The 10,303-nt window shown below is 48.1% G+C and overlaps 2 protein-coding genes across 8 annotated transcripts in view; one reads left to right on the forward strand and one right to left on the reverse strand.

Moving 5' to 3' along the window:
• The window catches only part of Znrf3 (zinc and ring finger 3), a 137,166-nt gene extending 133,856 nt beyond the window's left edge, over window positions 1–3,310 (forward strand). For both annotated transcript variants that reach the window (XM_010603722.3, XM_010603723.2), the window contains exon 9: window positions 941–3,310. In XM_010603722.3, coding sequence (XP_010602024.1) covers window positions 941–984 — 44 coding nt within the window. In that variant the 3' untranslated portion in view covers window positions 985–3,310. The remainder of the gene's footprint in view (window positions 1–940) is intronic.
• A 947-nt stretch (window positions 3,311–4,257) lies between these two features.
• CUNH22orf31 (chromosome unknown C22orf31 homolog) overlaps window positions 4,258–10,303 on the reverse strand; it is a 13,321-nt gene continuing 7,275 nt past the window's right edge. For 2 of the 6 annotated variants that reach the window (XM_033762291.1, XM_019204477.2), the window contains exons 2-4: window positions 7,075–7,237; window positions 6,803–6,984; window positions 4,258–5,947 (exon numbers count right to left, since the gene is read on the reverse strand). In XM_033762291.1, coding sequence (XP_033618182.1) covers window positions 5,898–5,947; window positions 6,803–6,984; window positions 7,075–7,237 — 395 coding nt within the window. In that variant the 3' untranslated portion in view covers window positions 4,258–5,897. Of the gene's footprint in view, window positions 5,948–6,802; window positions 7,238–7,430; window positions 7,954–7,982; window positions 8,019–10,303 lie in introns of those variants that run through there. The other 4 variants (XM_010603720.2, XM_019204478.2, XM_010603719.2 and 1 more) reach the window with 4 other exon arrangements.

The following is a 10,303-nucleotide window of genomic DNA, read 5'->3' on the forward strand; positions in this document are numbered from 1 at the left end:
AAATAAACAAAATGGGCCGGAGATTTAGCTCTGTGGCACTATGCCTGCCTTATAAGCACAAGTTCCTGAGTTCAATCCCCAGTACCAAAATAAAGAATGCTGGACGTGGTGGTGCACAGCTGTAATCCCAGCCCTCAAGAGGCAGAGGCAGGAGGATCACCAAGAGTTTGAGGCCAGCCTGGGCTACAAAGTGAATTCAGGGACAGCATGAACTACAAAGCAAGACCTTGTTTAAAAAAAAAAAAAAAAAAAATGTGGCCGGGTGTGGTGGCGCGCGCCTGTAATCCCAACACTCAGGAGGCTGAGGCAGGAAGATCACTGTGAGTTCGAGACCAGCCTGAGCTACACAGTGAGTTCCAGGTCAGTCTCAATTACATAGTGAGACCCTGTCTCAAAAAACCAAAAAAAAATGGAGCTACTTGCCCAGCTTTTTACAGTCTGGTCCCTGCCTATCCATCCAACTAGTGCCTTTTCTGTACTCTTTGCACTTGCTGCTTTTGCTTTTGCTTTACTTACTTTAGCCCCCTGTGGCCTCTCTGTTCCTCCAGGGTGCCAAGATCATCCTAGCCTCCACACCTCTCCTTTATTTCTGTCCTCCAGGTCTCTCTGAGTGACCTGCTACCCCTGCCAAGGTCCCTGGATGAGGTGACTTTGTGAGGAAGTCTATACTCTGTTTGCAGCACCTGCAGCTGTGCCTGACACTTCCTTAATGTCGCTTTTGTATATTGTGGCTTCATGCCACCTAAAGTCCTCCAGAAAGTTCTGCATACCCAGATGAGGGGGACTGGCCCCAGGAGACTGAGCTCCTCTTCAGAAACGGGTCTGCCCAGCGTGCACAGAGAGCAGGTACCAGAGTCCCTTGTCTGGTCCCTGTGCCCTGTGCCCGAGGCCTGCAGTGCCAGCTCCCTCGCCTGATGATTGTTTTCCCTCTGTCTCTCAGGACCAGGATCTCGCCCAGCAGAAGGCAGCGGCACAGGAGCCTGAGCTCAGAAGGAACTCTTACTGAAAAATGGGAGCTGTCGGACTCTACTTCCTTCAAAGAAAAACAAAAACAAAAACAAAAAAAATTTTTAGCTTTGACAAACACATAAAAGTGGTAATACAGAGAGCCCTCCTTTCACCCAAAATGTGAGCCGCCTGTGGCAGAAGCCGCCTCTCCCGTTAAACCAACAGACAAAATTCTTAGTTCTTTGCCTCTTTTCATAACATGTTATTCTGTTTTGTAAAATGTGTGCTTGGGGTTACAAGGTGTGTGGGATTGAGTTCTCTGCTTTTGTTTCTTTTTTAAAGATATTATATGTAAATGTAAAAAGATATTTAAATATATATTTTAAAGAATCCTAACCACCAATTTTTGCTGAAAAAGAAAAAATCACTGCTGCATTAAATGAACCACATCATGTGTAGATACTGTTGCCTCCCCAGAGGGAGCTCAGGCCTTTGAAAAGCTCAGGGCTACACCTGCCTTAGAAAATTAACCAGAAACTTGAAGTAAAGATAGTTAATATGGGTACAAACTCTGAGGAACAATGCAAAGCTGCCTCTTCCTTGTGGCAGATCCAAATGTACAAAATGTCTTCTTGGAAGCCGTGCCTCTCCAGCCTGTACTTTTAGACAAGTCATGGAAATGGCTAGGAATAAGCCAGAAAGTTTGCAGCCCTAGGAAGCTGGGTCAAACCATTGCTGCACAAGCCTCAGTGAAACAAGGACACTTCTGCCCCGTATCCTCAGTCTGTCCCTTTGGGTCATCCCAAACGAAACAAGAGTTCGCAATCCTGATCTTGGCAGACGCCCAGAGTAATGAGGGCAGTGTAGGTGAGGACCTTTACCTGAAGCCCTGGGGCGGAGGAGAGGAAGCTCTGCCTCTGTGTTCTTGACTTTGGATTCCTTTGGAAGTACATTTCGGGCTTCCTGCCACTGGCTGTGAAACGGTTAGACAGGGAGTGTGGGCAAACACCCAGAAGGAATGTAGTTTTTGTGGCCTTGGTGTCTGACGGGGCTGAGGCGGATTGCTCTCCAGGTAGCCCGCAGCACACTGCTCTGTGGAGAAGGGGCGCAGGGCGCCTGCCTGTGCACATGCTGTGTGGTGGGCGGAGCTGAGCACCTTTGGCTACTGTTTCTCTGGGCTGCCTTCCTTGGGGTGGCACGTCAAGACCCCAAGAGGAGGGGTGCCCTGAGCTCCCTTTGGATGGTCTTTTCCCCAATCCCTTTTGCCCTACAGAAGCCCCACTTCAGGGTTATTCAGCCCTCTGCCTCGTGGCTGAAATTGCTCATCTCACCTGCAAATGTCTACTAATCTATCTACCTAATGCACTATTATATATTGATTCTCCATGAGATAGGCTATCAGATAGTTTAGACCCAAAGGGTAGTTTTTTGTATATTTTTCCAGCCTTTTGCTTTTTTAAGGGGCAGGGAGAGTTTTTAAAAACCCAAACCATTTTTAAAGGTGTTGAAAAGGTGTTTAAAAGGTGTTTCATTTCTAAAAGGGAGAGACTCTATTTAAAACTACTTCAGATCAGGGATTATGGTTATCCTTTTTGTCCAGTTTATTCTTGTTCCTAAGGAAAACTAGTCACATTAGCCCTTTATGTTCACTAACTCTTATTCTCCCTCTCTCTCTCTCTCTCTCTCTTTCATTTAGCAGACACTTGTTGCCATCTGAAAGAGTATGGCCCATTGAGTATCTAAAAGCTCATTTGGGATAGGGATCACCATAGGGTGTCAAAAGACTTACTGACTGACCCCTCTGCAGTCAGGCACTCAGGAAGTCAGCCCAGGGTCCAGGCTGGAACATTTTGAAAAAAAGTCTCACTATATCAGAATACTTTTCAGACCCCAACCTATTACTAGGAAATTCTTTCTAGCCAGGATTTGACAGAAGGAAATCCCACCATCAAGCCATTTGCCATTTAGGAACTCTGGTGAGATTTACCCTCCAGCCTCTGGGGTACACTCCCTTGGGGGCTGTTCCCCTGGGCTGTGCCTAGCACACCTGTTGGTGAGGGTGTGAGAAGCGCCTAAACTGTTGACGTGGGATTCTGGCTGCCTTTATTTCTGGGGCCAGGAGTAGCAGCTGCTAAGAACAACAGCTTGTGTTACATGGTTTCAGGGAGGGGGTGGGTTGTGACTTTTAACATGAACTGCAGAAAGCAGCTTCTTATTGTTGAATTTTTGTTTGTGGTTCTGCTTTTTTGTTTTTATTGCCTTTGAGTGCATATTATCTTTCTTTTCTGAAATCCTACCCCCAAAGCAGCTTTCTTCAGCCCTGGCTGGAAAACTACCCCTCAGTGTAGCGTTAAGCAGTAAATAGATGAGAGAATTTGACTACCAATGGACTTATTAAAATAAATGCATCCATTTTCATTTGAAAGATTGATAACTAGACAACAAAAAGGCACATTTAATTTTTGTACTTTATAGATGGGAGAGACAAAATGAAAATTTAAAAATCAAGCAGCATCTTTCAGATTTGTTACTGGCTCATTAAACAGGAGGGTCACCGGAGTGAAATAACCACCTATCTTATTGCATCACTGTTTTAATCTAATTTAATTTAAAGCTGTCTTTGAAGTTCGAAGGCTCCGGTTAGGGTGACAAGCACCTTTGTGGCGTGTGGCAGTTGTAAAGCCAGGGAAACAGCATCCCGCTTTCCCCTGAGAGCCACCCCTTCCCCCAGATCGGGGTGGGGCAGGAGGGCACGGTCTTGGGGCCTTGTCCTGGGTGTGGGGTGGCCATGTAAACCAGAGTTCCAGAGCCAGCTGCACTTGGAAGCCTGGGCGTTCCGACTTCTGAGGTACCCTGTGGGCGCAGATCCTTAAGCTGGCCCGAACGCCTCCCTTCCGAGCTACCTTGGGACGTTCTGTCTCCTGTCCCACTGTTCCGACTCGCCCTTGTATGCTTCTGGTCTCTATGCAAGGTTCATGCTTCCAAAATGAGGTCTAAGAAATGATTGATTACTAATCAAGAGTATTCTTTTCAACAGAGCTGCCTCGTTCTATTCTTTATGTAAACTCTCATGTTGGTCTAAAAAGGCACTATTTTAACATTTTTAAAAGAATTTCTCCCATAGCACTTAAACTATTTTATAAAGACTTTGCTGTAAAGATTTTGTAATAAAAATAATCTAAGGGCTCCTTTTCCAACATTACCATTTTTAAAGAATGTTTTAAAAGCTAGAAAACAACTTATGTATATTCTGTATATGTACAGCAGCACATTTCATTTATGGAAATATGTTCTCAGAATATTTATTTACTAATATATTTATCTTAAGCCATGTCTTATGTTGACAGTGTGACATTGTTGGAGTAATCATTGAAAATGACTAACACGAGGCCCTGTAAATACATGATAATTGCACACAGATTTTACATATTTGCAGACCAAAAATGATTTAAAACAAGTCGTAGTCTTCTATGGTTTTGTAACAAATTGTACAAATGACTTTAAAGAAAATACAATTTTATCAAGTATGTGTTATATGTTGTCATTGCTCCATTCTGTCAAGATCCCAGATTCTACAAGGAAGAGGTTTGTATGGACCAGTGTTTGGTTGTGTTTTGTTTTTGTTTTTGTTCTTTTCCAGTGCTGGGGGTTGAACCCAGGGCTTTTGTACTGAGCTACATCTCCACCACCCTACCCCCCTTTTTTAAATCAGGAGTCTCTAAAGTTGTCCAGGCTAGACTTGAACTTTGTATTCTCCTGCCTCAGCCTCCCAGAGTGCTGAGATTATAGGCATACACCACTTCCTGTACCCAGTGCTTTGAACTCCAGCTTACCCACGGAAGTATCCCTATGACTTCCTCTCCTGGGAACACAGGTCAGGCTTTGGGAGTTCTGCAGTGTCGCGGGGGAGCATTTGCTAGAGAATGGGTGTTTTAAGTCCGTGAGGTGGTGATAGGCTTTCTGCTCAGTGCGTATGGGAAAGCACCACAGTAGTAGTAAATGATCAAGAGCTTTGCCAAGCTGATGACACCTATAATCAGTAAGCACTTGAGAGGCTGAGCCAGGAGGATCTCAGGTTCAGGACCAACCTGTGCAATTAGTGAGACCCCAGCTCCAAAAGCAATAAAAGCATGGTGGTCCGCTTTATTGAAATAGGGAAGATAGGGTTGGATATAAACCACTGGCCTCATCTTCCAGGCCTTTTTCCTACCTGGAAACCTCAGTCCCGTCCCTTGTAGGAAAAAACCTCAAAGCAACTAGCTCAAAAGTACCTAATCCTGTGCCGGGCATGGTGGTGCAGGCCTGTGTTCCAGCTTACTGAGGAGGCTGAGGCAAGATTATCATTTGAGACCAGCCTGGGACACATAGGCGAGCCTGCCTCCTTGTCACATACAAATCACCAAAGCATTCGTGGAAAGGGACTTCCGTCTTAAGTAAATCTGATATGTTTGTCATGTTTTTCTGGGAGAGGAGTCACTAATTTGAGAAGCACTCTGAAATTACATGAAAGGTGGTACGTATTTTTCAGACCTTTAGCAGAAAATATCCTGAATTCATGAGTTCCTGTTCTTTTCACTTTAATTTGGGCTATTTCTTGGGCACAGGCTCCTCACCCAACCACTTCCTGCCTTGGCTGGGTGTCGTCCTGAGCACCTTCAAGGGTGGTGGCTTGACTGCACAGAGCTTCCCAGAGCTTTTGTTTAACGGCCTTGCCCAGCTCCAAGTTGTACCTCTTGGGGGTTCCTGAAGGGTTCCACAGCATCGGCTCCACCACAGCCTGGTACAGAGCCCGGTAGCCCTCTGTGGGGAGGCCGTGGATGGTTAGGGTCTCCTCTGACAGCTGCTGTCTCTTCTGGCTTTCAGGAAGCAATGCTTGGCCCTTCCAGGCTGTCGCCCCACTGTCCCGGGGTAATTCTTGGGTGGCAGCCACATGTCTGGCATATCTGTCCTCAAGATCTTGGCGCGGTGTTACTTTCTTCTCCTTTGAACTTCCTTTGCTCTAGCCAGGAAGAAAGCAGAGAAGTCAAAGCCAAAACTTGAGAAGGGAGCTCAGAATAATTATCTGGGATTTGTGTCTCCACAGTCTTGGTTATAGCAACAACCAACAATTGTCTAACATGTTCTAGTTTTCTGAATTCCTTTAGGTATGATACTGTGTGTGTTCCCTATGGCCCTGTAAGGTCAGTGGGAGGCAGCTTTAAAGGCGAGGAGATTGGTCTGCCCAAGGCCACACAGCTAGAAGGTTAATAACCACAGCTTGTCATCTGCTCGATTCTGGGCAGGATCCTCATTATTTACTTGGTGCCAGGGTCTGTTCAAAGCCCGTCACGTGTAGTGACTCACCTCACCTTCGTGAAGCTTTCTGAGGGAAGGGCCATTATCTCGCCTTTTTATGATAAAATCGGAACACGTGGAGCCCAAGGTCATTCTCAGTTACATCTGAGTTGGGATTTGAACTCTTCACAGCCTGACTCCAAGGCACCACTCAGTTCTGCTGGCCCTCGGAATGAAGGGCAGGGCTCAGATCAGACCTTGAGCCAAGCTGACTCCGTGTGGAAAGTACAGCTTACCTCCGGGGTGCGTAGGTGTGCAAATGCGTTCTACCCATAGCCTGGCCTCCTCCTTCTCCCTTAATCTCCTTCTCTGCCAAGTTCTCTGTGTTTGTGTTTACGAAGGCACTTTCACCCTTTCAATAACAGCGTGACCCAGATCTGCCGTCTTCCCACCCCATCGGCAGCACCTCCCAACCCCAGCCCTGCTCACTCACCTGGGGCGCCTCTCAGACGTTGAGTGCTCTCTAGCTGCACCTTCTCCCCACCCGCCACGTAAAACCCCACCTCTGGCCGCGTTCTACCTTTCTGACGCTTCCTGCCGGCCTCTTGTGCCCAGGTGAACCTGGCAGCTGCCCTGCTGGCCGCCTGCTCTTGAAATTTTTGACAGCGTTTCTTATCCCGACCAGCTGGGTGGCTCTTGCTGTTGAATTGTCTGTGGGCTTTGGTCTCTTCAAGGGCTTTGCCTCTCCGGACCTGGAAGGTACTGAGCGGCACCGTCTGAGCACGAGTTTAACCAGGGAGAAGGAACTGGTGATCGATGGATTCTTCACCACTTCCCAACGAGGGGCGGTACCTGGCGTTGGGGTGATGTTCTGCTTTGCGCATATTCTGGCCGTCCAGATGTTGGTGAGCGCTGGAGAGAGCACATAGCCGTCCTGCAGCCTGGTGCTCAGTGAGATAGACTCTCGAAGTCCGTAGGTGGCGAGGCCGGACTCCCCTCCCGCGTGGATTCGATGCTAGAATTATGGGGACCGGAAGAGGAATAAAGAAAGCGGTTCTCAAGCAGAAACCAGCAAATCTACTTTAAAGTCTTAAGTAGTAACATCTTTTGGGCCAGGGATTTAGCTCAGCTTATTTAGGGATTTAGCTCACTGCCTGCCTCGCAAGCGCAAGGCCCTGAGTACCCAACAAACAAACAAAAAAACCCACCTCTTTTTATAGACCCTTCGTACCACATAGACCTTTTTAAATTTTGCTATATATCCTCTCCCCTGCTCTCCTTTTTTATACCAAATAGGGAAGAGATAGAAACTTTGCAAGTTCATGCTACTCAGGCTCCTGAACGTAGCGCGCTGAGGCAGGAAGTTGGGCGAGGGAGGGTGAACTAGGAAAACAAGACAACCCCTGTCTGCTGGGAGACCGTGGACTCCGCGGCAGGAGTGGACTAGGAAGCACGGTCACCTAAGGCTTCTGCATAAGCTGTAATCGTAACTCGTTCACACTGCAACACAGAAACGACAGAGGTAATTCGCCAAACCCTGAAGACAGCCTCCAACCATGCTGCCTTAGGCCACGTAAGGCCACTAAAGAGAGAAATACACTCTGGGTCCGTAAAAGGCAAAGCACAGCCTCAGTTAGGCTGGTCTCCACATCCTGGAGACTAGCTGAGAACAAGAAAACAATTTGGACAGAGGACAATCATACATAGAAGAGACCTGGCTTTCTAAGAAATGCCATCTATAAAAAATAAAATCGCCTTACCATATTTCAGTTGCCTTAAATTTTATTTTAGCTTAGTAGGGGGAAGAAATATGTATTTCTTTCTTTTCGCTCTTTTTGTTTTGTTTTAATATTTCTAGTCACCTGTCTCTCTGCCTCAGTCACGTATAGGCAAATTGCTGTTTGTTTAGATTTTGGCTCGTCTGGAGGCAGTTTTGAACCATTATCTCTAGTATTTGTGATGTCACTTTGGTTTGTGATGTGGGTGTGGGTGGGTGTTACATCACCACATTTTATAGTTAAATTGTGTAGAAAGGGGCCGGGGATTTGGCTCAGTGGTTCCGCCCCCTGTCTCGCAAGCACAAGGGCCCACGTTCGGTACCAAAAACAAAACCAACCAAACAAACAAAAACATGAAGGTTAAAATTATTTTTAAAAATTATGTGGAAAGAAGTTCTGTTTTATAATTGTCATGGCTTCAGTAACTTAAGTGAAGTCCTTGCTTCCCATCGAGTGGCTTGGGTAAAGATCCTGATGTTTTTAGCCAGGCGTGGTGGTGCACACCTGTCATCCCAGCACTTGGGAGGCTGAGGCAGGAGGATCCCTGTGAGTTCGAGACCAGCCTGGGCTACACAGTGAGTTCCAGGTCAGTCTCAACTACGTAGTGAGACCCTGTCTCAAAAGGGGGGGGGCAAGGATTTAGATCAGTGATTCCACCGCCGCCTGCCTCACAGGCACAAGGACCCAAGTTCGATCCCCGGTACCAAAAAAAAGATCCTAATGTTTTAAGAAACGTTCTTTGTATGAAATGTCAAATACACAGATTTGTGGATACAGGTAGTGAGATGAGGCATCTCTACATGTGCAAAAGAACCCTCCTCCGTGCACATAAAGAAGGTGCTGTTAAATTCTTACAATGGCTGCCAAGGTTAGGGACCAGAAATGAAAGAATACGTTCCTACCACCCTGGGCACTGCTCCTTGTGTGTCTCTCCCAGGGAGACTACATGGCTTCTGGAATGTGGTTTTATTTTACATCCCATGGCAAATGCAGTAATTAGAGCCATTAGTAGTGTCAAGAGCTTGAAAGGAGAACAAAGACATCTCTCATGGGAAGTCTTGGGCAATGCCCTGCTCCTTATCAGGTGCTGGTCCTGTTGGTGGTTTTGATTTTTCATATACAAAATGCCAAAGGAGCCTCCCTGCCCAGGGAGAAGAGAGTGAAATGATGGAAAAACCAAGTCGGAGTCTGGCAGGGACGCCTGGAATCCTGCGTCGCCTGTTGGAATTTCTGAGTGTTATCCCTGGAGTGGCCGAAAGCCCCGCCACAGGCTGCGGTGGAAGCACCTCCAGACCTGTGGCGTCCGGACCCACGACACTTGGGCGGACAGTGGTGCTCATTCAGTGCTGAGTCCTGGCCTCAGCTCCCAAGAGGCAGGGCGGTTTGAGAGCAGGGCTTTGGAAAAGGGTTTGCGAATGTCTGGAGACTGGGCTGGCGAGCGAGCACCCTCTCAGGGCCGGTGAATCTCGCTGAGGTGGCAGGCAAGGTATTCTCACGCTGCCTGAAAATTGCCATCTGCGTTTAAGCTGTGCCTAACCGCGGTGGAAGGCAAGTGTGGAGCCGAAAAGTTATCGCTGGAGGGGCTCTCCTGATCCCTTTCCCCTCCTTTTCTGTTTGTTTCAGTTTTCGGTTTTTGGCCCACTTTTTTTTCCTTCCTTCCTTGCTTTTTTTCTCCCTCCTTCCTGTCTTTGAAGCAGGGCCTCCCTAAGTCACTAAGTTGCCCAGAGTGGCCCGAGCTCGCGACGCTTCTCCCTCAGCCTCCCAGAGTACTGGGGTCACAGGCGCGCCCCTGCGCCCAGCTTCTTTCCCCGTCCGGAGTTCGGCTTCCCTGCACCTCCTCCTCCCTCCCAGATACTCATCCGTCACGAGTGACGGCCGCGACTCTGGAGAGCACATTGTGTGTTGAACTCGGGTCCTTGAGCCCCTGAGCCGAACCCGGCCCGCGAAGAGCTCCCTGAATCGCCTTCTTTAGCGCCAAGCTGCTCACACAGGCAGCGCTGTTCACACTCCTCAAACCTCCTCTCCACGGCGCGCAGCTCACTTCCAGGGACTGTGCCCTCGACACAGCCCCGCCCCACCTCCGATCCACCCCAGGCGAACTTCGCGGGTGTGTTTTTCCTGTTTACAAACTAGACTTTACTCAGCACCTGTGAAGGACCGGAAATGCCTCGCGCAACGTCCTGCGAGGGTGAGAACTGTGCCGCCCGACGTTGCGGACGAAGGAACTGAGGCACAGCTGCTCAAGAACCGCACGACTCCGCCAAAACCCGTGCAGCCTGGCTCTGAACCGCTCGCGGCGACCA

Source organism: Fukomys damarensis, unplaced genomic scaffold, assembly GCF_012274545.1.
Source record: "Fukomys damarensis isolate Sample0158 unplaced genomic scaffold, DMR_v1.0_HiC HiC_scaffold_12, whole genome shotgun sequence".
Classification (NCBI taxonomy): domain Eukaryota; kingdom Metazoa; phylum Chordata; class Mammalia; order Rodentia; family Bathyergidae; genus Fukomys; species Fukomys damarensis.